Here is a 27,569-nt window from a genome sequence, read left to right as displayed (position 1 = left end):
AGGAGTTTTTGTTGACTCAGAAATGTCTTCATCTAGGCAATGTGGGGAAGCTATAAAAAAGGCTAACAAGATACTCGGATACATTGTGAAAAGTGTTGAATTTAAATCACGGGAAGTAATGTTAAAACTGTACAATGCACTTGTAAGACCTCATCTTGAATATTGTGTGCAGTTCTGGTCACCTCGCTATAAAAAAGATATTGCTGCTCTAGAAAGAGTGCAAAGAAGAGCGACCAGAATTATTCCGGGCTTAAAAGGCATGTCATATGCAGACAGGCTAAAAGAATTGAATCTGTTCAGTCTTGAACAAAGAAGACTACGTGGCGACCTAATTCAAGCATTCAAAATTCTAAAAGGTATTGACAGTGTGGACGCAAGGGACTTTTTCAGCCTGAAAAAAGAAACAAGGACCAGGGGTCACAAATGGAGTTTAGAAAAAGGGGCATTCAGAACAGAAAATAGGAGACACTTTTTTACACAGAGAATTGTGAGGGTCTGGAATCAACTCCCCAGTCATGTTGTTGAAGCTGACACCCTGGGATCCTTCAAGAAGCTGCTTGATGAGATTTTGGGATCAATAAGCTACTAACAACCAAACGAGCAAGATGGGCCGAATGGCCTCCTCTCGTTTGTAAACTTTCTTATGTTCTTATGTTCTTATTACTTATGGATTCTCTGTGCTGAAATGTTTTTGTTTTTTTTCTGTTTCTCATGCTGTACAAAGATCCATTTTTTAAACTTCAATACCTTAAAAGTTGTACATGTTATTGTTATTGCTTCATTATTGGTGGTCTAAAATGTTTGGAAAGTTTACATTTAAAAGAAATAGAAAAATATATTTCTCTTCAGTGGCTTGGTCAGATATTTCTCTCATGTTTTTTTTTGTTTTTTAATGAAGATGGAACTACTGCAGTTATATACATAGCAATGATGTCTCTTTGAAAGCTAATCGAAGAAAACATTGTTAAGACAATTACCAGGGATTCTTTTCAGTACTGTAGCATCAACCCCAAACAGCATACACATGCACTAAAATTTTATAGATTTATAGATTTATAGGAGTTTATAGATCAGATTTTTTTTTCAGCAGTTCATACATGCCAATTACAAAGTACTTTGTTCAAATTAACTACAACAAAGAAGCTGAGGCTAATCACATCATTTGAACAAAGACATCTTTTTTTTTGTACGTCAGTCAGTATTGAGTGTGTCCATCCCTTGAATGAGATAATATTGTATAATGAACCCCATTAGGACTCTTGAAGATGCATAGACATGTTTCCTTTGTTATATAAAGTGTTACTTTTTTTTCTACAAATAAAAGAAATTGCATATTTTCTTTGTCAGCTTATTAGAAATAGAGGTTACAAAGGTCAAGATCATTAACTTTAATTCAGTCTATTCCAGCTAAACAGCAGCAGTTGTTATTCTGCCTCTATTAATGTCAATCTAATGAACACTATAATACTGTATGTACTGCAATATACTAGAAACATCAACTTTTATCTCCTTAAACTCATAATCTCCATAGTATTTGTCACTAAACAACTGATTACAGTTGATGGGTCCCATACATTACAATATGTAACACAATGTTTGTTCCTGGGTAGTAAGTGTTATTTCCTAATTGCTTATGCCTCAAAAGTATAGAAAATAGCTATTATTCCCCACTTTGCTTTTGTGACCAGGACAGTGATATCTTGAAATTTACCTATTTCCAATGAGAAAACTGTCTTTTCGTTCACATGAAGTCAGAAAAAAACAACATATGAACCCAAATTAACATGTATTTATACTAAAGTAATACAAAAATGACTACAAAAGATTTAGAAGTGAGTAGTTTTTCGAGATTTACGATTATACTGTAAATCACTTTCACAAATCATCCCCCAAATGTAGTCTCCCATCATGTTCTAGTTATACTGTCCTTGGTAGCGACGTTCAAAGTCCAGTATATCCTGGTGGAAGCGCTCGCCTTGCTCCTCCGATCCCATATGATCCCATGTTCTCCTTGAATTTCTCAAGATGAGCATCAAGGATATGAACTTTGATGGACATCATCCAGCCCATTGTGCCGTAGTTCTTCACCAGAGTCTCAACCAGCTCCACATAGTTTTCGGCCTTGTGATTGCCCAGGAAGCCCCAAACCACTGCGACAAAGCTGTTCCAAGCCGCTTTCTCCTTACTAGTGAGCTTCTTGGGGAATTCATTGCACTCCAGGATCTTCTTTATCTGTGGTCCGACAAAGACACCGGCTTTGACCTTTGCCTCAGACAGCTTAGGGAAGAAGTCTTGAAGATACTTGAAGACTGCTGACTCCTTATCTAGAGCTCTGACAAATTGTTTCATAAGGCCCAATTTGATGTGCAGTGGTGGCATCAGCACCTTCCGGGGGTCCACCAGTGGCTCCCACTTGACATTGTTCCTCCCCACAGAGAACTCGGTCCGCTGTGGCCAGTCGCGCCTGTGGTAGTGCGCCTTGGTGTCCCTGCTGTCCCAAAGGCTAAGATAGCAGGGAAACTTGGTAAAACCGCCTTGGAGACCCATCAGGAATGCCACCATTGCAGCCTCTTGATGCCATCTCAGAAAAATGCAGATATGTATCCACTTAGGCAGCTGGAACTAAACTGAACTGGTGGGCTTAAGGCCCCTGTATTTATACTACTATTTATATTACTGGAAAGTTCTAGAAAGTTCTAGAAGTTACTCCAAGTTTACTCAGCACTGAATCTATCTGGAATGTTCTGGAAAGTAGGTAAATTTCAAAATATCACTGTCCTGGTCACAAAAGCAAAGTTTGTGGGGAATAATAGCCATTTTCTATACTTTTGAGGCATAAGCAATTAGGAAATAACACTTACTACGCAGGAACCAAAGAAAAAAAAAATTTGTTACACAGTGTTAATAAATCGCTTTATTAGTTGTTTTTTTTTTTTTTTAAACAAAAAGAAGAAGGTTTCTATTCTCACAAACTATACACTAACTATAAACAGTAAAACAAAAGAAAATGAATAAAAAGTGAATTCTACAACTCATGTTGAAAGTAAGCATACAAAAAAAAGTGAGTTGGACAAATTATAGCTCAATTCGGTAAACACAAACAAAGGAAAAACGGCAGATTAAAGAGTGCATAATAACCCTTCAGCAGGTGTCCTAGTTAGTTCGATCTATGAATAGTTTATGTTTTTGTCAGAGTCTAGATTTAGCGGCATATTTCACATTTGTTCACAGTGATGAGCAGGATTTGCATGAACTTTAAGTCTTGGACTGAACAAAGAGGTCATAAGCCAAAATAGTGTGATGAACGCATTTAAGGATCTCCGCTATCATTGAAAGTTCAGAGATAAAGAGATAAATATAAAATATGTAGTGATACTAAAATAAATATTCTATGGTGAAAGACATAGTTTTTGTCAAAGAATGATAGTCACTTTAACTATTTCTAAATGTTAAAAGATTGTGTACATATTTCTGAGAAGGGAACAAAATGCTAAAACAGTGTGACTTACAGTATTCAACTGTTAAAACTCTTATTTACTGTAGAGTGGGTAACTTGTCTGTAATTTAGGTTAAGGTAGAAGTTATTTGCATTTGTATACAGTTTTTATGTGAATGAGCATGATATAACCCATAAGGTACAAGTTGCCAGATGTGGCTTATACCTGACAGCTTGCCATGGGTGACTCACATTGATATCAGGACCACAGTACCCACCACAGGATCTATCATGGCTTTAGACTTCATGACTTCAATACCTTCGCAGTCTTGCTTGGCCACCTGTTTAAGGGCTTATAGACAGTGTGAGAGCACATTTAAATGAAATTGTAGGTTTTATTTATTACACCATAAGTAATACAGTTATATCGATGACACACCTTGTGTCATCTGATCTTGATTCATCTGTAGTGTCACTCACTGTAACAGGGCCAAGGGCCCTGTACATGATAAGAGGGCGGGGCAAAGCCCTGCAGTAATATGTATTTGTTTATTTTAGCGCAGGGTACCCCACCGACCCTGTGGATTGTTTTGTTTATGCATTATGATATATTTATTTGTATTTAATGATGGCAAAAAGCCTTGGGGTATTTTGTTTTGTTTGAATCAATTCTGGCAGTGGTGAGGTTGGCAGCTCGTCCTCTGCCAGTATGTGTTTTAAAAAAATCTTGTGCAGAAGGTGGTCATTAATTAATTGGTTAATTAATTGTTAATTGGGAGATGACCACCAAGATAAAAGCCTGCAACGTCCTGGGTTCCTGATGGGAGTTTGGAAGGAGGAACGAGCGCGCAAGAGAATAAAATGAAACTGAAAGTAAAACCAATCATTCTAGGAACAGTGACAGCAACTGTCCAGCCTGACCTAGGATTGTTATTTTTGGTGTTTGTGATTTTGGCTGTGTGAGCGAGTGTTTATTGTTTGAACATTTTATTATTTTTTTTGTTTGAAAATAAAACGGCGCCACAGCTCATTTACACCTGCAGTACTTTGTCTGTGTATCTCTCTGGTTTGATGTCGCCACTCAGCCATCCCTGTCACACTCATGTAGACATGTTGTGTGGATAATACAATAGAGTCAATTGATTGTTTAATTGGTTCCATAACTATTAAACACTCTTGAGTGCTAAATTTAAAAATACTAAAAGAACTTTGAAGACACTGAAAAATAATTGTAGTTGAAACTTTTTTTTTGTTTTTTTTATAGTAGTCGCCAATTAATTTTTACCCTGTTTTTCTCCCAATTTGAAATTCACAATTATAATTTAGGCTCAGCCCACCGCTACCACCCCTGTGCTGACTCAGGAGTGGCGAAGACAAACACACGCTGTCCTCCAAAACGTGTGCCGTGAAGCAACCACTTCTTTTTACTCTGCAGACTTGCTATGCAGCCAGGCCAGAGCTACAGCATCGGGGGACAACGCAGCTCTGGGAAGATTACAGGCAAGCCTGCAGGCGCCCGGCCAGTTCATAGGGGTTGCTGGTGGGCGGTGAGCCAAGGACAGACTGGCTGAGCCCCCCCCCACCTCCAATTGTGTGCTGCCCCTGGGAGCTCCCATCCACAGTCGGCAGTGGAATAGCCTGGACTTGAACTGGCGACGTCCAGGATGTGGGACGCATCCTATACTCTACGTGGAACGCTTTTACCGGATGCGCCATTCCAGAGCCCCTAGTTGAAACTTTGTAATTGAAATTTGTTTATTTTTGTATTTCTCAATTCAACACTATTTCTAACTTAAATTTTACAAACAACTACTTGTTAATCTGGCATGGCATGTGCAATGTTCCTGTGCTCAGCTGCTCAGAGAAAACATACAAATCAGCCCTCAAGTATCTAAAATATAGTTCTTTGTTTTATATTTACAGAGATAATCATTTATATATGTTCCTGGATTGAGAAATGCATCTAATATTAAATGAATGATTTGATTTATGTATGTGCCTTTAGGGGACTGACGTCTTCTAACCCCACATCAAAAGAAGTGGGATGCTCCTTGGGAGCATTAGATGAGATGAGTGCGTGGGAGTAGCTAACACAACTGTAGTTATTAGCACTTAATATTGTGCACTTATAAATAATTATAAAGGTTATGCTTCTATAGTAAAGAGGGTGTAACAGAATGTCTAATAAACTGAATAGACTAATAAACTCATCTAATAAACCGAGGCCTTTTCAAAAATGTTTAAAGGACATTTTTGTGAAGTGTGCTTTAATTCTACACTTCATCAAGGCAACCAGAAAATATCACAAGACTTCTGCCAGGTTAACAATATTGCGACACCCCTGTTCATCTATTAGATATTAGAAAGTAGGTTTACACTACACTAAGGGCCTCATGTACTAAACGGCAATAAGTTACCTGAAATACTGCGTGGCAGGGGAAACCCATACTGCGCGCAAAAAGGAAGGCGTGACCGCTCTATTTACTAATATAATAATATGCATGAATCAGGCAAGCTAAATTATTCTTTTGCAAGCTGTCACTGGGAGGTGTATTCTGCATGCAGAATTCTGCAAGTGGTTTTTACACACAGTTTATTATAGTAGCTTATAAGTGCAGACATCATAACCTGACTTTTTAGTGCATGATGTACATGAGAAAAACAAAACAGCCTACGGAATGCTGTACAAGTTATGAAATGGAATGCTGTTTGTTTTGTTTTCATTTTTCAGCTTTTGAATATAGGTTAGGGAAAACAAACAAGGAACCAATAGACTTTTCATTATTCAAAAACCTATTATTTTATTTTCTTAGTAGATGCCCCTTATTCAGAGCGATTAAGAGCATATTTAAAGAAAAGCATAAAAGCGTAAAATACAGACTGATTTCAAATAAAAGCAACTTTAAGGCATATAGAGGCAAATATGTTCTTGTCTGTATCTACGTATCACCTCCTCCGTGGTGCAACTCTCTCACTCTCCTGTACACTGATACATTTACGCTCTTTGGTGTAAAAAAAAAAAATCATCCCAACCCCTTCAAACAGTAAAGATTAATACTGTTAACATGAAGTAATGCTTTCTTCTTGATTATTTACAAAACAACAGCATTAAGACATGTATCCCTAAATTGTGTTTCAAAGTGTCAATTGTCTGGTTTTGTCAAGCGATATTTGTTAAAATTAATGTCACATACAAAATAATTAAGTAACTAAATCCAGCAGGTTTACAGCATGGGGAAAACTTGTTCTGTAGACTAATATCAATTTTACTAAACTTGTACTTATATTAGGGCGATCTCTATAATAAGATTGGATGAATTGGCAGTTAGGATGTTTCTATTGTCCCTGCTTCTGCGATACAGTATCACCAGTGGTCTGCCCTATTTACTGAATGTTGTGAAAGTGTACTCTGCCTGCTTTTCAAAAACAGTATTTTTAACACATGATGAGGACCTAAAAATGTTAGCACGCTTTAGTGAATAAAGGCTTGCATATCAAATACCTCCCTCGCTGTATTTTTTATTTAGTGTGCATACATTTGCATCATTAATTATATTTAAATGACTCGACACAGTACTTGTTTATCATACGTTAGGTTACTTTTAACTGCCTAGTGAATACAGCAGGTGTACAAAGCAGGAGGCATGCATTGCTTTAGTGCTCGAGTCCTTAGATCATAATAATCAAATTGGATTTTTAAAAGCATATCATTCGCTTCTATACCATTAAGAACTAGAATTTTTTTTTTTTTTAAATTCATCATAAGTACTGTAAAAAGAAACTAAATCTTAAATGCAATGGATTTTATTTTGCTCCTTTTGGTAATTTGGATATCCTGCAAATTTAGCTTCACTTTACAGAAAACTGAAATGCAACTGGATCCAAGGGGATACCTTTTTCACCTCAGTACACATCTCATTAGTAAATCAAGTTCTTAGTGACAAGCCATCCTTCACAAAGACAGATATAGCACCAGCGTTGGTCCGGTGAGTTGGTCCAGTTCAGTGCATAAGTCAACTTTTAAGACCTTTTAAAGTGGGAGAAAGCACTTAAATGTTCATGCAGTTTATACAGTTTTAATAAGGGTGTGTTTACCACTGGTTCAGATTAGCCTATAGTAATCTAGAATAAATAATGCTTTCAAGATATAATTTCCCATAAACCAGGGCTTCTCAAACTCCGTCCTGGGGATCCCCTGTGGCTGCTGGTTTTCATTCCACCCGAGCTCTCAATTACTTAACTAGATCCTTAATTGAACAGATAATTTGCTTAATTAGATCATTTTACTTGTTTTCAGCTAAAGAACAGTTGCATATTTCAAGGTAGCATTTATACCATTTGATAAGTAACTTGAACTGCAACTGTTGAAGAGCTGAAAACAAGTAAAAAGGTCTAATTAAGCAAATGATCTGTTCAATTAAGGGTCTAGTTAAGTAATTGAGAGCTCGGTTGGAATGAAAACCAGCAGCCACAGGGGGTCCCCAGGATCGAGTTTGAGAAGCCCTGCCTTAAACTGTTCACCACATAACTCTGATGTTGGTTGCAGTTCAGATAATAAGACTGTCTTTTTTTTGCTCTATTGCAGTGTGTAATGTTGTTGTTGCTCAGTCTGGTACACACTCGCCGTTTTCATTTTCTTCTTGTCCTGTCTGTTTTGCCTGCTCTTTGTTTCAATTGACCACGATCCTGATGCTCAAAAATATGTGTACCGTCCCAATGTCCTGGTTAATTGAATCTGTAAATGTGTGTGAAGCATACTGTCAGGTGTAGCAAATTGATTAGAGCCCATTTGTAGCTGTGCTGAAAACACCAGAGGTGATATATAAAAAGTAAAGGAAACTGCTAATACAATCTAAATGCTGATGTCTGAGATACTGTAACTACTTAGGGTACAGAAAATAGTATTACAGCTTAACACCAAAAAGTTATTTCAGTTAAGCTGCTTTATTACACTCACATCGGGAGCTATATTTTGATACTCAACCCATTTAGCAGGAGTTCTGCTGACAAAAGGCTAGAAACTTTTAAACTTTTAAGACTCTAAATGATGTGTAAGGTGTGAATACATGCAACACAGGATACACTATACAGTAGGTTGTCATTTCTTGCATTTCTTGTACTAAAGGGTGTTCTGTAACCCTTTAAGCTAATGGTAGTGGTGTGCAGGACTTGGTCACATTCAAAATTGATGAGATGTAGTCACATAAAAAATATGTTTCTAACCAACAGCTTTTGGGCTTCTCAACGTTCGATGTGAGCATGTCCACTTCTGATTGGCCCCACCCATTTGTGGTTTTGTCAGCTCATTTCCAAATTCTATAAACACTCCTACTAATTGACATATTGACTATATGTCCTCCAAGTTTGAGTTCATCTGTCAACTTCATTCAACTTCTTATGGCATTTGGCTTGTTGGGAGTCTGATAGAAATTCATGAATAAAGTGTTTGACAGATAACAGTTATGTTATTGGTCATGTGAAAGTTGGGTTTTATGGCAGCCCATGCTGTAATATGGTTTACAGAAGCTAACCATGCTGTATACTTCATGTGAGTAACACAATGTGACAGGGTGAGTTGTCATCTGTTGCATTATTTATGTGGCTGTAAAAGGCTACAGAAAGACCAGTCAGGGGTAGGCTGTAGGAAGAGCTGTTAGAGCACTTGATCTAAGTGTTATGACATGCAGTGATAAAAAAAAAAAGTATATATTTTTGATGGTAAGACATAGCTCTGAAGATAGAGAGCATGTTTTTATCTGTGTCAAGGGTAGCTGCTGCTGCTTTTTACATACTGAAGCCAGTGACTTTTTTTTCTGTTAAATAACCATGGTATCCCCAAAATTGTGAATGCAATTCTACTAATATTTCAGTACAGATCTAAACATGCCACAGTCCACAAACATGTTGTATCTGTTAATAGATCTGGAGAAATAAGCAAAATGTGAGAAAACATATTCATGTTGTTCTTCCTGCACTACACAGTATGCTGATGGCACCCGTGATTTGCATTTTGGTATCTTTTGACTGCCATAGTGCTGGTGGATATGACCTGCAGTATTATTTTATACTGGATATTTCAGTTTCAATGCCATATTATCGACAGTCTGTTTTTTTTTTTATCAGCCTGAAAATGCTTTCCAAAATAAAGAGAGAAAAATTGATTTGTTACAAAAACATATTCCTCACTGTTAATTACCCAAACTTTTGCTACAAAGAGAAACGGTTGTCGTGCAGGTTATTAATTCCTGGATTCAACCTGACAGAATAGTTCAGAGAAACCACTCCAAGACAGAAGCTGACATGCAGCAGTCGTGGGCATGTTTGTAATACTAGTGAACCAATGTTACAGGCAAGCCAAGAGAATTGTAAGACAATTACATGTAATTTCTATGGGATAGTGCTGGTATTGCAGTGGGTAGTGGTAATTGGCTATGCTACTTAGGCAAATATTGAACTCAGAAAGAAAATAGTGGTTTCTAGAGCCATCAGGATGTGTGTAAGAGAGATTCAGTTCTGTACACTTGGCTTCGATTATGAAAATAAATATCTATGCATAATATAAATAAATGTATAAAGCTGCACCCAATATAATAAAAAAATGGCAGACTGCCAATCAATACAGGAAAGTAAAAGGTGTAACCAAATCCTATGAATTTCACTGAGTAAAAAAAAAAAAAAATCAGTGTGTTGATTTGGATTCTGAGACTTTGGTAAGTCATCATCAGTGGTGTCATTTGTTCTGTAAAGGTGGAATCTCCCTTGAAGACATACGAGCTCATTTCACGAGATATTAATAATTAAAATTAAAATTAAAAAAAAGAAAAGCAATCAAACCAACAAACAAACAAAAAAGCATTCATATTATCCCAAAACCAAATTGTGTGGTGCTTTCATGGTGCTATGTTAAATGCATTGGTAGTATATGTCAGATGAACTCCACTTATTTCATTTGACAGTCTGTTCTTTTAAAATGTCTGCAATTAGTTTTCTTGGGAAATGATCAAAGTGATATCTACTGTATTACAAAATGTATGTTTCCGTATTAAATTGTCTTGTCTCACACGTATGCTTTTTAATACTTAAATGTAACATTTCTCTCGGCTGGGTTACAGACTCAAATTAGCACTAGTGCTAATCAGGGTCTCTCAAACCAGCCGTTAACATTCTTTGATGGTCTTTGTTGTGATATTGGCAGAGGGTGTTTTTCTGTTGACAGTTTGATGATGTCAAAATGTTGTCTTCAAAGCTTTTTTTCTGCCTGTATTCTTTAAATACTGCTTACACCAAAATGGTTCCCTGGTTTTAAAAATAGAATGATGGTATCTGCTGGCTGAAAAAGACCAAGTCTGATTGATAAGTGTCTTGGCTTAAACAATCAGATGATTATTTGTCAAATGTATAACAAAATAACTATTCAAAGGACAGCAAGCCTTATTTAAATCCAACATTCAATGACTGCTGATTTTCCTGAAGTGTGTATGAACCTCACACATGTAGCTAGTCAAACTAGCCTCATTCATGCTTTCAATCATGTTTTACAAAGAACAGGTATTAGATCATTTGGAAGATCTCATTATAATGTTATTGGTATGTGTCAATTACTGTATATGTGAACTAGGGTTCTGTAAATGAGTGACCTTTCTTTGCAGATGCAAACTGCTAAATGCATTTGTTATGTCACCCAATCTGCAACAATGAAAAAAGTGCTGTCATGAATAATATTGTGAGCATTGATCTCCCAGAACAGGTAGAGAAAATGCTTAATCTAAATGTGCCTTATTGGTGTTTCAGGCAGAATTATAGTCTTCTCAAACTCCAGAGTTCTATCATACTCTGATATTTATACTTCCCTAACTCATGTGCCCACATGTGATCCCTAAAGACCCAAAGCTAGCCCACTTAAAAGCTGTATTTCACCCCCAGCTAAGGGTAACATTAGTGCAGTACCAGTGCTCAAGTATAGGGACTATCACCATTAAACCACTCTATCTGCTTTGCCTCTGAAATAGAGGAGATTTAATTTGCAGTGCTGATACTTTGTATTACACATTTTTCATAATAATCTTATTTTTTTCAAAATGTCTCCATAGGTATTTCATGATTTGTAATAGACAGCTGATGCTGTAGTTGACAAATTAAGTACTTGCTAGTGCCAAATAATCCAGCATCTGCAAGTCAAATTTGTACGTGCTTTTCTCTTGTAACGTAAATCCTTCTCTGGAGAGTATATGATCTGTGATGGTCTGTAGTTTGCTCTTTACAGTCAAATACGTTAATTTGCTGAAATTAACAGTTAGTCTTGAGATAAAAACAATGTACAATATATTGAGGAATGCAACAACAATGCACAGCAACCTGTCTAATGTACCAAAGAATGTGTATATCAAAATATTGACCAATAAGTAACCTGCTAATCAAAAGTGTGTGATCGAAAACTCCTTGGATGTAATATATTGGGCACATGTTGTGTTCAGAGTGGGCATTATTGTTTTGAGATTGATCAAGTTTTATTGACTCACATTAGTGTGATTTACACATGAGTAATGATACCCTTCAGGCCTTCTCCGTTGTGTCGATTTCGCTACCCTATTACAATGCACTTGCATGCACAAGCTGATTTTTATACTTTAAAATGTTTTAATTCAGTTTATGGTTTGCACATAGTGAAGCAGTGCATATAGTGTGTGTGGGTTTGTGAAAGGTTATGAAGCTAGCTTTTGAGTAATCATATTACTATGCTAATGTAAAGCCATACCAAGTATGAAAAACTATGCTGATATTACATTTAAAAAGTGTTCTTCTTAAACTAATTTTAAAAACTTTTAGGAACAATATGTGCTTGATGTCAGTAGTGCACTAAATTCAAACAAATGTGTGCAGTTGTCAAAAAAATATGCATGTGCAATAAACAGAACTCACATAACAAAACGAAGGAATGAAAAGAATTACCTGAAAAATCAATACGTTCCTGGTTCACAACTCCAACTTAAAGTTTAAATTGAATTTCTAACAAAACTGCTGTGGAAGCTATCTTTTTTTTAATCTTTTCAAATTGAGTGCTGTAGATGGAGGATCAATGAGTAAAAAACAGAAAGTGTTCTTTGTCAGTATTCTGTGAGGTGAATAATTCCTCTTTAGTAGGTTATATGGTACTATTTTTGTATTATTAATTATGATGAGGCTGTGAAAGTAGAAATGAGAAACATGGATTTAACATGAACTTGTCAAAGAGCACTTTGTTCATCATTCAGTCAGGGCAACCTTTAAAAACAAAATGTTATTACCAACGATTGTTCATCCAGTGCTGAGAGATAAGCAGGGAAGGAGTCGGCTCCTCTGAAGAAGCCAAAGGTGAGGTGGAGGTTATGGAAGTAGGAGGTCAGATGAAACCATCTGCTTTAACTTCTGTTGATTTTCCTGCTGATCACATTTGCATGTGTATTTGGAGAGCTATCTATCTGTAGAATGAGCAGATAAAGAGAACTTAACATTTGTTTTTCCATTGACCATTTTGTTCAGTTTAGTCATTGGGCACCTGCTTTTTTAAATTTTTATTGATTCAGCAGTTTGTTACCGCCACCCAAAGTTTAAAAAAAAATACAATGTGCTGTAGCCTGGCAACATTTTGTTGCTTAGATTTGGCATGTGAATGTGGGGTCAGAGGATGTTCAATTCTTTTGCAGCGGTGAGGTGGGATTTTTGGGATTCCGTTGAATACCGAATCCATCTCAAAAGATTCGTCCGAATACCGAACCGAATCTACAAAAAAAAACTGTCAAGAAAACTGAAGGAAACTGTTGAATGAAAAACTGACTGGCAGCTGCTTACAAAACTTGCACAATCTATAGTTTTGAGCCTTTTAGTTATTTTTATTACCAAATAATCCCGGAATATGATTTCAGTATGAAATATAAACAATTTACCACTAGCCTCCTCCCCCCACAACAGAAATGTCAAAATACAGAATCATTTACTTTATCTTTACAAGAAAGGAAAGCTGCATCTTTGCAATATCCCCCTGTTTTCTTTAATGATATTTCAACTTGCCACATACTCTGAGAGTAAAGTTGCCAACAGGCTCCAGAATCTCGGGTCACTTTAAGGAAAATCAGGTTTTGTAACTCCCCTCTCTAAACTGCAATGTATTCAGTAAATTCAATGTAAATTGTGTGAACTGACGCTAAATTAATTGAATTGTTTTACTTAGTTGTTACCAAAAGCACACACATGCCTGCGAGAACCATTTCCATCAATCAGACCTATACAGCAGCTGATTGGCTTTCTGAGTCTCTGGCGAGGCGGGACAGTGTAAAGCAAGAAATATTAAACAAATAGAATCATTATCTGCTGTCAAAATGTTAAATGAAAGAGTGCAGGTGAGTGCAAAGTTATCTATAATACTGGTGTTGCACTATTTTGGTAGATATTGTTTACTGTATAAAAAAAAAAAAAAATCAAGCAATACTTTTAATCGTTGTTACGAGGCTCTCCGAATCGCCACCACAATTAGAAAATTAAAAAAAATGTACCAAACTGCTCAAGCTCAGCTACCAATCTCTGCTATAATCGAGGAGTTTAAGTGCGCCAAGGTCTGACTGGAAATCACATTAGTAGATTCACGCGACAAATTCGTAAGGGAGGCAGCACCTGTGTTAAAAACTGGAGGAAAGTGGGCAGCAAAGAAAGCCATGGAAAGGCTGCCATTCGAATCGGTGATATCATGGGGCAAGTTCAACTTGTGAGGTGTAAAAGCAGGAGGAGAGGATGAGGTGCGTAAAGGCCGCTTCCCAGGTCAAGCAGGGAGAATGGATGAGATTGGAGAGTGTGGAAGAACGCAAGATCGGCTGGTAAGACCTATGGACAATGGAACAGAGCAGGATCAGTTTCCTCATCAGATCAACATGTGATGTTAGACCATCACTGCAGAACCTAAACCTCTCGGTGGGAGAGGATCCCTCATGTCCTTTGTGTTCATCACCTGCAACATTAATTCAAATTTTGACAGGATGTAAGTTGGGTCTTAGCCAAGGATGGTTTACTTGGCGTCATAACCAGGTGCTGGAATGTTTGGCCTTAGCATTGGATGACAAGCGTAACATCACCAATAAGTTGCCACAAGTTCCATCAAAACATTACACACAAAATGCAACATTCCTCCACCCAGAGCAACCGCCAAGAAAAGGCGTTAAAACCCAGGACAACTGGAAGCTGCTAGACTGGAAAATGCTGGCAGATGTTGGTCAACAGCTTATTTTTCCACCTGAGATTATCACCACTACCCTTCGACCAGATATTGTCTTGTGGTCTGGATCAGCACACCTTGTTCACCTGGTAGAGTTAACAGTGCCATGGGAGAGTGCTGTAGTTGAGGTGTATGAGAAGAAAAAACTGTGGTATGCTCAACTAGCCGCTGAAGCGGAACAGCGAGGATGGAATTTGGGCTAGTCAACGAAACACTGAGGACAGAAGGTGCCCACTTGAAGACCCCAGAGAAGTACCCTACTTAGCTGAATCAAGACGGTTGTCATGCTAATGTGCTGGGGAAACCGAACTGTGGTTGATCCCCGGAGCCAGCATCACAGCTGTTGTGTGTGCTGATGCGCTGGGGAGGCAAAATAAGCTGATCTCTGGAGTCAGCATTACACTTCAGCCATCAACACCAGGCAGTAGGATATCTACATCATCAGATGGAAGGAAACACAAATGGATGGAGACGCAGATGGATCACATCAGTTTACTGTAAAGCTACATCTTAGTTGGTGCTTATCTTGGCGAGAACCGAGTTCAAGCTTTTACAATTTCAACGTTTCTAACAAACACTACCACCTTGGACAGATCCGAAATGCTGATCAGACTGCTGTATTTTTCAACATGCCAAGCAATACCACAGTTCTCAAATTTTGAGAATAACAGGTGTGAGTAACGAGAAGCAGCACATAACTGTAGTGCTCTTTGTGATAGCAGACAGCCGCAAACTGCCTACATTTACGTAATTGAGGTTGTATCTTTGTAAATGCAGAATTATTAGATTTTTTTTTTTATTTATCAAATTGAGGGTGGGAAATTTGGGCTGCATCTTAAATTCGGTAATTACAAATTGCACAATTCAAATTGTAATTGACCCATGGTCTGCTCTAAGATTAGTTCCACACATGACCTGCCACGTGGGATAAGACCATTTGGGTGATGGTTTGGCTTCCACTAAAGATGGCTATGATTGAAAATAGCTAAAAAGTGCAACAAAACATACCAGTAAGCAGAATCCAGTCATATCTTGTCATTTTCAGAGGTGAAAGGAGTGTGTAAATGTACTGTTAGTTAGAACGTGTAAGGAAGTGTATTGTGCCTTATCATATGCATTAGTATTCAAATGGAATATTTCCTGAGCTTGGGTAATATGATTGATGGTCAGTCTATTTTAATTTCTGTGATGGACCACATTCAAGGTTAGTCTTATATACTAAAACTCCAGTAATAAAAATTAACTGCTGTGTCAAATGTTTTTGTAGAAGCAGAAGGCTTGATTATATTGCCGTGGATAGAAAGGTCTCCTTTGAAACTACTGGAATTTCATTATTATAATTTTTTTTAGTCAACAATCATTTCCATTTACCATAAATAAAAGTTAATTGGTCCAAACCCTAGTTTGACTTCATGTGCATCTTCTCCTTGCTGTCTAAGACTAAAGCATAATACGAAATGTTTAGTTGTAAGTTTGAGATGGTCTTAAAGCAGCCTTATCTGTTAATGTTTCATAAGAGGATCTAAGGCTAGCATAGGGAAGCTTTTTAAAGGATACTAGGGCCTTACTGATTTGGAACGATTATTAAACATAGTTTGAAAGATAACATTTAAGGTCCTTTACCAGAGATTAAGGACCTCATATTGACCAATCAGGTACAAGAAAGTCTCTGATACATTTTCTAATCACATTTAAATCATTAAAAAAAAAAAAAAAAACATGTCCTACACATTCACATTGTGAGAGGATACAAAGTAATTACCCACAGGAGCAAATAATGCCCTTATAGTTATATACTACATGTGAAAATGAAGATTAACACTACTCTTAATCATAAAAAGGTATTGCCATTACTTTACAACAATGCTGTATGTTCTACATTTGGGGTGACATCTATAGCCAGAATACATTACTGTAATTTTGACTGACCCTTAATGGTTGATTTTGCATACATTATTTATAATGAGTAGAACTATCCAATTAGTAATGTTAATGTATTTACAATGTTCATATAATGTACTGAACTGTATTGTATCTTCATGTGGAACAGTTACAAAACTTAGCATTTATTTAAAACGTGCACCTCGTTTCCAGTCCTGTAGTAACTTTAAATTACTAATTATCTAACTGGGAAGATTAAAGGAGACACGACTAAGATGAATGTACGTTTGGCACAGATACATGAAATAAAGAACTTTAAATTAATAATTGTATTTTTTTTTTTTTTTAACATTTCAAATTCGAAACAAAGTAAAACTCGTTAAAAAGATGAAGTAATGAAAATCAACTTTTTCTCCTTAATCAAAATTAACTTGCTATATTGGCATAAAGTAAAGTTTCCATGGTTACTGTGTACACTAAATTGTTATATAACTTCTGCATTATTTGTTCAAGCTACTCAGGTTATCTGGGTCTGTCTTTTGAGTACTGCCCTATTTTTAAGTTGAATATCAAATCAACAGGTCAAAAAGATGATATATATATATATATATATATATATAATATATATTATATATATATATAGTATATATATCTATATCTTATGTCAGTATCAATATTACGATGTACCTAGAGGTATGTATACAAGTAATAAATATTGTTAACTTATGATGATAGTATTCTTATAATAATTAGCGCAATGTATATTATGCCTAAGAGATAATAGATGATATTATATTTTTGTTTGAAGATAATTAGCAAGTATTCTAGGTATAAATACTGCTTGTGGGCGAACATAGATGAATCTTGAGAAATAAAAAATGGACAAGCCATTAATGATCAAGTTCTTATATTGAAACAGAACAGCTTGGTTGGATCCTTGTTTGTACCAGAATAATCATACAACTGTTAGTCAATTAATGGTAAATACGAGGTGTCACTCCTTGCCAAGTCAGGCATACAGTAGTTACTGTAGCATAACATGATATTCCTTCTTTCAACATAATTTGACATTATTTTAATTGGAACATTAGGGCATTTAAACATTGATGGTACATGGTGTAAATTAATTATAATTGTTCTGTGTTTACATTCACCGTCAATGTCATGTTGTCATTTACGTTTCCACATCAGTCCACATTCACATTAATTGGCAATATCAAATTCTTGGATGTTTTCACAGTTTGTTGTGTTACAACCTGAAATCTTGATGCACTTAAATGGGATTTTTGTCCTTTGATTTACACAACCTACTTTCAATGTGTGAAAAAATGGGGTGGGTTGGTTGGGTTTGGTGAACAAAACAAATCAATTTCATGAAAAAGGCCCATGTAAAATCATGCTTCTAATTTGCAAAAAAGGCATGGGGGATGTGGCAAAAGATTCTGTGGTCCGATGAAACAAAAATGGAACTGTTTGGCCTAAATGCAAAGCGTTATGCCTGGAGCAAACCCAACACAGCACATCACCCAGGTAACACCATCCCTAATGTGAAGCATCATGCTATGGGGATGCTTTAGTGGAAAATTATTGACCTGATGAAGATATTGTTATCGACAGGGGGCTACAATGCCACTGCACCCTGGAGGTAACAATCGTCTTGTTGAGGGGAAGACCAATCAAGCAATACCAATGGTGTATATTTTATATTTATTTAGTTATTTATTTATTAGCAGATGCCCTTATCCAGTGTGACTTACAGTTGTTATAAAGTATCACATTACAAAGTATAATATTACAGATAATAGCAGTTATACAAATCAATAGAACAGTAATAAGAGCAAATTCAAATGAGAGAAAATAAAAAAAAATACAGTAAATAATTACGTTTGAGAACGATTACAACTAAGCTGTGTGAAGGAGTCGGTGAGGAAGGAACATATTCTGCATATGTTGCTTAGGATAAAAGCAATATATACCCCTACGATATTAGGGTAAGCTAGAAAGTCACAGACATCGAAGCTACAAAAAAACAGTCAAACCTATCATTTTTTGTCTAACTAAAACAGCAGTTTTTAACCGCTATTACTGCACACAAACTCATATACAGTAAACATGATACCATTGTGTTACCAATTATAACACTGACAGAAATATAGCACGGCCAATCAACTTATAGCCCTAGTAGTACACGACTCTAATAAACTTGTCATGATTTTGAATGTGAAATTCTTAAGAACGGTATTGTCACTGTTTGTGCCCCGGCACCTCTCTCTGTACAAATTAAGCACTGCTAAATTGCATACATTTAAATTAAATGATAGCTTTGCAGGATGAATTACATTTTAAGCATGCCTATTGTTAAAAAAAGTAAGATTATTTGGTTTTAAAAGGTAAAAAAGGCCTGGAACAGAAAGATATTTTAACAGGTCTTGATATGTCAATGTAATACTAGTAGTCTACTTGATATATTTTGTAATACAGAATTATCACAAAATGCAAGAGACCAAGCTTGTACTTGCATAAAGCCCAGTGGCTGCTTTTACAACAGAAAAAATATATATAAAATACACAAAAAAATCTATCTGCAAAATATTTGTTTAGCTTTAATACCCTACCTAAAGCCTTTTTTTTTGTAAGTTTTACAGTTATTTACTGCTTCGGACACAAATTACATGAAATGGAAACACATGTTTCAACAGTCTTCTGTAGTGTACAAGATGACGAATGTAGAAAACATTCCCTATCACACCCAAAGTTGGCTTCTCTGCACTCATTCTTTGCTATAATTTTTTCAGCATTCACTGTGTTAGTTCTGTCTTTGGGGATGCTTATCAAAGCCACTGAGTTTAAAGTTGTCTGTGTTTTTGCTTTGTTGTAGCTCCTGCAGGAATAATTTAATATGTTGACTTGTTTTATTATATATTTTGGTGGCGGTGAAATTAAGATTTTCGCTGCCTCATCCACAATATTATTGCCTTCTAAAGCATTCATTTTTCCATTCTTTAATTATTCAAGTTCACTATATATTTCCTGTTTTAAAAGTAATCTATTTCTCACACTGAAAAAAAACTTATCTTACAGCAAAAGCAGTGCACACACCGAAAAACTGTCTGTCCATCTGTCACTGAACTGGGTGACAGATCCTTATCCCACAGTCCTATTTAGTTATGGTCTGACACATTTTTTTAAATCTGAAGAAATATTTTTGGGGTCTTAGATGCCATAGGATCAGTGGTAAACAATACCTGTTTTTGCTATTTTAAACACAGATCTTAAATTGCAGATTTATTGACCTTTTCAGTATAATTTTGCATTTCTTCTGATTAATGTTAGACATTATCTGTCAGTATATCTGAATGCTCCTTGGGCATCTACCCGATAGAGACCTTCCTGAGTTTAAAAAAAAAAAATTTTTTTTTGCCAACTTCTCATTCTGTTTCTTGTGCTTAGCAGCCCAGATCCTCCATTTCAACATTTTTAGAAGAGTTTGTACATTTCTAGCCATAAAAAACAACTGCAGTGTTCACTGGTTTAACAACTAGGCTCGATTAGATTTATTCGGAAAGCCAGGTCTCAAGGGAGAATTTCAATGTGCTTGTGTTGCGCAGCACTGTTGCAAAATGATTTCGACCACCACTTGCACCATTGTAGTTATATCACTGATTTCGGCCAATGTATGTTTTTTTGGGGGGTAAGTTCTTGATATATTTTCTCCCCCCTATATGAATAAAATAAACCATACCACTCCTGCTTACTTTTACAGGTAGGTTTATGTTTCATTAGCAGTGTACAACTGAGTACATTAATTATAGAGCAGTTTCTCATATGTCCAAGAATTACACTGAACACAGTGCAAGCAGTAATACTTCTACTGGTACAAATGAACAACCTCTCTCACCATTACTTTTCTCTTAATTTTATTCTTTCAAAATGTTGTTTGCCATGAAAGTAAGGTACTCTGTTTGTATTGATTCATTGGAAGGGGGTCCTCAGTCAGGATGCCTAATGTCATGGGGGGGGCATTGAGCCAAGAAAGTTTGGCAACCCCTGGTGAGGTCAACTTTAACCTTTAATTGTTTGTGTTGCAGATCTGCCTGAAAGAGGCTGTATTCTTGAACAATCAGTAATGGAATCCCAAGCAGTACACTGGCTCTTTTTATTATCGATATTTATTTTGGTAAGTTATTTCAGACATTTTTCTTTTTTTACATTTTAGAGAAAAAAAAATTATAGAAAACTATATTACTAAATTAGCCCTTTGCAGTCCATTTATTCAGCGCTTGTCAGGCACGTCATGTACAGTTTATTTTCACACACCCTGTTTATTTTACACCCACTGTTTATTTTTATTTTTTTCAGAGTAAAACAGGTTTAAAAGGCATTGAATCACAAAAGGACACTCAGTACTGTATCTCCAGCCAAGCCCCACCCCTTTGCGGTATTTTTCACGTACCTCTTTATAGAGTTCATACTGATAAATCCTCTCCCAATCACTGGTTTTATCACCAAACAATAATGCGATTCAAGTCATTATTTTATTACTACAACATCAAATAAAAGCTCTGTAAATGTCCGTGATATTCTTTGAGCGCTGGATGCAGAAGCCGCTACCTCTTTTTTTATGTCCCTGTTATCTCTGTAATGCATGGGGCTATGAGATACGCCCTTTTTCGGTTTTATTCGGCTCCTATCGGTCTCACTCAGCCATTGAAAAGTTTTTTTGGCTTTTTCTGGAGAAAAAACGATTAAAGACCTGTACTTTACGTCTTTTTGATGATGTCGGACAGGGTTCGACATAGGACCGCAAAGGGTTAAATTATTAATTATTATGGTTTTTTTTTTGTTTTTTTTTTATATTGGCCTGCTAGTAGGTTGGTAGGTTCTCTACTTATCCATACACCTGAGATGATAGTCCCTGATAATGTTCTATTAAATGGGTTATTACAATTAAATCAGGCTGGTGTTTTGTTATTTGGTCCACTGTTCTGGAATTAGCAGTAATGAGTCAGCGAACTGGTGGCTCGCCATTGAATTTGAGACTAATAATGTTATAATATTGTTTTAAATGCCTCTGTATACAATGTGTGACAGTCCACTTTAAACTGTTTGGTTTTATTAGTGACACGTTCTATTAAATGACTAGATAGTATTAGACTACATACTAGATACTGTAGAACAAGATGTAAACAGAAGTATCAGACTCCTATACTTTCATATACTTAATTGTTAATGAAGCCTATGAAGAGCGGCAGACAAACTTTCTACCGTAGGAGCCAATGGCTCTTAGGCCAAAAAATGTCTAACTGATACAATTGTTTGGCGCCACTTTATGAGCAAGTTGGTTGCTTCCATATTCAACTGCTTAAAATACAAGAAAAAACACTACAATGATACAAAACAGAAATGTAATGTTTGTACTCACTGGTTTGCTGCCCCTGTCCTCCATGTGATCTGCTGTTCTGACACTGCACCTGTCCTCCATGTGATCTGCTGTTCTGACACTACACCTGTCCTCCATGTGATCTGCTGTTCTGACACTGCACCTGTCCTCCATGTGATCTGCTGTTCTGACACTGCACCTGTCCTCCATGTGACCTGCTGTTCTGACACTACACCTGTCCTCCATGTGATCTGCTGTTCTGACACTGCACCTGTCCTCCATGTGACCTGCTGTTCTGACACTACACCTGTCCTCCATGTGATCTGCTGTTCTGACACTACCCCTGTCCTCCATGTGATCTGCTATTCTGACGCTGGACCTGTTCTCGAATGCTACTGCTGGAACCGTTCTTCTTCCTCATGCTGTCATTTTACATTGTTGGTTCTTTAACAGTGAACTTCAAATCTCCTGTAGTTCTGCCTTTTGGCAATGTGTTCTTTCACATAGCCCTCTGAACTAATTGGAATTCGGCCTTAACTTAAGCCTGTGAACTATATACAACTATTCACAATCTGAGTCAGCCTCACTAGATGTCCTGTGGTGCTTGGCCTGTCTCCCTGACCACCTGCACTGTAAATCAGAGCAGTATGGTAATGTCAGCATTCTCAACCTGGATTAATCACAATCACCTCCATTCTCCAAAACTAACTGGATTGCAGCCTGCGCATTTACCTTGCAAGATCACTTGCCAAATTCCATTTTACAAAATGAACTCGTTCTGTTTTCATGCCTATAGTTCTACAATCTCACCTGGGTTCAAAGTTCATTGAGCCTTCCCTTCTGTACACATGACTGCTTTTGAAGCCTATCAGTACGCATAGATCACACTTCAGCACCGTTATAAAATGATGCAATTGAAAAACAAATCAGGCAGCGCTGCGAAAGGGCATATTCATTTGTATTGCACATAAAAAGTAAATACATAAAGTGGGAGATTTCTGGTGTTCTCACTAGTCTTTTTAAAAGCTAGCAAGAGGCAGTATTTCTGACAGTCACAAAAAAAAAAAAAAAAAAAAATGGTCATATTTGCAACCATTTTAGGCACAGTATGGAGCCTTGCTATGGAAGATTTCATCAACACAAACCTTTTTAAGTTGATTCCAGGATTTCACATTTGTTTGCAGCACTAAATCATGTTTATATAATTAATCATTGGTCTAATACATATATTGATAACATGCAGAGCAATTTTAATGTACATGTGTCATTAATCAACCTTTAAAAAAAAAAAAAATATGTTATTTGAACTGTGATGTTGGGTAAGTAAGTTTACAGCTGACTGAAATTCCATTTGTAAAATAAAAGGCTAGTTTTGTAGATTATGTGCCAGTTTCAGTTTAATACAATGTACTAACATTAATAAAGTATTGTAAAATTGGTCTTTTCCCAGGAAAATTTTATAAGAATGTATTGGTGAGTTGGAAGAAGGAGTTATGGTATAAAGACAAAGAGCACATATAGGGCCTCATTTACGAAAGGGCACTAAACATTATGGTGCACCATAATTGCAATTAGTGTGCACGTTCATGATTTCCATATATACTATTGCAATTTTATTAATGATTTCATGAAATAGTGGGTATATTATGGCGCACACTAATTTTATTGTGTCATACTATGTAATCAGAATGAATATGTGATTTGTATGGTAATGCATGATAATGTATTTAAATGAGGCACCACACTCTAAATAATGAGGTGTGCTTTATTCATTTACTAAAGGGCGATAATCATAGTGTGCACCTTAAAGTGGGCGATAATTAGTTTGTCTACAAACCAGGCTTTAACCACTGATAGGCGCACTATTTAAACATATTTTTCTGGGCTGAAATCTATCTAGCATCAATGGGTTATTACTTGCATTACAGTTTTCATATATAGCAGTGAAAACTACCTGTAAATAACAGAGGTTATATAAAGGTTGAATAAATGTGAATGACTGTTATAATTTCTCAGATTTTATAGTTCTTTACACTGGTACAAATAATACCTGGTTAAATAAAGCACAAGGTATTATAATTCAAAACAACCTCTTCCACTAGAATTTGTAACTCCTCTGCGTGCAGTTTTAGTTTACGTTGCCTCTGCCTGTCCCATGCGGAGTGCTGTGTCTGTTGATCACTCATTTTCATTCAGTGTAAGCCACCTCCACCTTTCACAATAAGCCACTGATGAAAAGATACACATGGACTGCTGGGGCTTTTTATATCACAGTGGTCACGGGTAAGTCTTGGGCATTAAATTATCGCTCACAATGCGTGTAGTGTGCATGCTATGGTATGTAAAAGCCAAATAGTGTGCATGTAAATGAATGCATTCTCTGTTTTAAATGGGGCAGTAAATTTACATTTATTGTGCCTGTTAGGCTCACTATTTAATGTGCACATTACAGCTACATTAAGTGCTCTTTTGTAAATGAAGTCCATTGGTAATAGTTTGCTAACAATTTTTATTAAATTAAAATATTTGTATAATTTTAGCAATTGGTCTCTTCTGGATCCATACATTAAAAGAACCAATGTTTAAAATAATGTGTTTTCATCCCTTACAATTGTAGGTTGAAATAAGTGGTGGCTTGGTGGTCGTATGTATGACGTCATTTACTTCAACATTTGGAGTGACATCATATGTACGGCTGCTAAACTGCTGCATAAGACATCAGCATTCAATGGACACATTTCTTTCATATGCTGTATTGCATTAAACTCATTAGCAGTAACAGCTATGAGTCTTTTTGGATAGGTCTCTACTAGCTTTGCACAGTAGGATGGTGAAATTCTTCACAGGAAAATTGCTGCAGTTCTGATAAGTTTGTTGGGGATCGTCGATGGACTGCAATCTTCAAGTCTCGCCATAAGTTTTCGATTGGATTCAAGTCAGGACTTTGACTGGGCCACTCAAGAACATTAATTATTTTCTTGTTCAGCCACACCAGTGTGGCTTTGGCTTTGTACTTCGGGTCATTGTCCTGCTAAAATGTGAATTTCCTCCCCAGTTTAAGAGTCTTAGCTGACTCAAACAGGTTTTCCTCAAAGATTTAATTTGCCTGTACTTTGTACCATCCATTCTCCCCTCTATCCTGACAAGCTTCCCAGTCCCTGCTGAAGAGAAGCATACCCATCTCATGATGCTGCCACCACCATGCTTGACAGTTGGGATGGTGTTGACTGGGTGATGTGCAGTGTTGGGCTTGCGCCAAATGCAACACATGGAATTTAAACCAAAAAGTTCAATTTCTGTCTCGTCTGACCAGAAAACTGCAATATCATCTACATGCTTTTTCGCAAACTCCATACGTAATTTAAGGTGGCTTCTTTCTTGCCAACCATCCATACAGACCAGCTTTGTGTAGGGACAGGCTTATTGTTGATCTGTGGACACTGATTCTCATCTCAGACAAACTTTGCAGATCGCTCAAGGTCATTGTTGGCTTCAGAGTGACATTCCGAACCAGTTTCCTACTTACCCAGCTGCTCAGCTTGGGAGGGCAACCTGTTCTAGGTAGTTTCTAGGTTGTATGGTGTATCTTCCACTTCTTAATGATGGACTTCACTGTGCTGAGAGGGATAATCAGCACCTTTGATATTTTCTTGTACCCTTCTCCTGCTCTGTTCCTCTCTAACACTTTATCCCTGAATTGTTTCGAAAGCTCCTTGGACTTCATGGTTGCTTTGTTGGATCACTAAGTAAGTTGCAGTTTGAAGTTTTTATATACCTGAGGGAAATGATCTACATGTTAAACCACGTTGAGTACACACAGGCTGAAACCATTTCACTAAAGTTTTGACCTTTCAAACAAATCGTTTGCACCTGAGCTGATATGGGCTGCAGTAGCAAAGGGGTTGAATACTTATACAACTGAGATTAATCTGTTTTTCTCTGTAAATCTTACTTATATATAGACAGTGCCTTGCAAAAGTATTCAGACCCCTGACCAATTCTCTCATATTACTGAATTACAAATGGTACATTGAAATTTCGCTCTGTTCGATATTTTATTTTAAAACACTGAAACTCAAAATCAATTATTGTAAGGTGACATTGGTTTTATGTTGGGAAATATTTTTAAGAAATATAAAAAACTGAAATATCTGGCTTGCATAAGTATTCAACCCCCACACATTAATATTTGGTAGAGCCACCTTTCGCTGCAATAACAGCTTTAAGTCTTTTGGGGTAAGTATGTACCAGCTTTGCTCACAGTGTCGGAGTGATTTTGGCCCATTCTTCTTGGCAGATTTGCTCCAGGTTGTTCAGGTTGTTTTGACGACGCTTGTGAACTGCAATTTTCAAATAGTGCCACAGATTCTCAATGGGATTGAGATCAGGACTTTGACTGGGTCACTGTAGGACATTCACTTTTTTGTTCTTATGCCACTCCAATGTTGCTTTGGCCTTGTGCTTGGGATCATTGTCCTGCTGAAAGGTGAATTTCCTCCCAAGCTTCAGTTTTTTTAGTGGACTGAAGCAGATTCTCTTGCAATATTTTCCTGTATTTTGCTCCATCCATTCTTCCTTCAATTGTAACAAGATCCCCAGTCCCTGCTGATGAGAAGCATCCCCACAGCATTATGCTGCCACCACCATACTTCACTGTAGGGATGGTGTGTCTGAGGCATGGGCAGTGTTAGGTTTGCGCCACACATAGCGCTTTGAGTTTTGTCCAAAAAGCTCTATCTTGGTCTCATCTGACCACAAAACCTTTTCCCACATCGCAGCTGGGTCACTCTCATGCTTTCTGGCAAACTCCAGACGTGCTTTCAGATGGTACTTTTTGAGTAACGGCTTCTTTCTTGCCACCCTCCCATACAGGCCAGTGTTATGCAGAGCTCTTGATATGGTTGACTGGTGCACCGTTACTCCACTGCCAGCCACTGAACTCTGTAGCTCCTTCAAAGTGATTGTTGGCCTCTCTGTGGCTTCTCTCACAAGTCTCCTTCTTGTTTGATCGCTGAGTTTTGAGGTATGGCCCTTCCTTGGCAGTGCTTGGGTGGTGTGATGCAGCTTCCACTTCCTGATTATTGATCCAACTGTGCTCACTGGAATATCCAAACACTTGGATATTGTTTTGTACCCTTTTCCTAATCTATGCTTTTGTATTACTTTATTCTAACTTCTGTAGAATGCTCTTTGGTCTTCATTTTCCTTCAGATTCACAGCCTTACCAATGATCCTTCAACAGTGGGGTTTTTATCCAGAAAATGTGATAGCAACTTTAATGGTTCACAGGTGGAGTCCAATGATAAGGTAATTGTTTCCTCGTTGGGGCAACTTCTTTCATCGGTGCAAACTGGGAGCTTCCACAGCACAGGGGTTGAATACTTATGCAAGATATTTCAGTTTTTTATTTTTCAAATATTTCCCAACATAAAATCAATAATTGATTCTGAGTTTCCGTGTTTAAAAATAAAATATCAAACAGAACGAAATTTCAATGTACCCTTTGTAATTCGGTAATATGAGAAAATTGGCCAGGGGTCTGAATATTTTTGCAAGGCACTGTATGTGTGTGTATATATATATATATATATATATATATATATATATATATATATATATATATATATATA

General features: G+C 36.9%; 1 protein-coding gene across 1 annotated transcript in view; it reads left to right on the top strand.

Annotated features, from left to right (window-relative positions):
• LOC121313551 (calcitonin gene-related peptide type 1 receptor-like) overlaps positions 1 to 27,569 on the top strand; it is an 88,335-nt gene that overhangs the window by 14,091 nt on the left and 46,675 nt on the right. Inside the window, exon 2 of the mRNA XM_041246232.1 lies at positions 20,648 to 20,736. Within this exon, the coding sequence (XP_041102166.1) occupies positions 20,686 to 20,736 (51 nt within the window). The 5' untranslated portion in view covers positions 20,648 to 20,685. The remainder of the gene's footprint in view (positions 1 to 20,647; positions 20,737 to 27,569) is intronic.

The sequence above is a fragment of the Polyodon spathula genome, chromosome 3, assembly GCF_017654505.1.
Source record: "Polyodon spathula isolate WHYD16114869_AA chromosome 3, ASM1765450v1, whole genome shotgun sequence".
Taxonomy (NCBI): domain Eukaryota; kingdom Metazoa; phylum Chordata; class Actinopteri; order Acipenseriformes; family Polyodontidae; genus Polyodon; species Polyodon spathula.
This window is presented reverse-complemented; position numbering and strand designations above follow the sequence as displayed.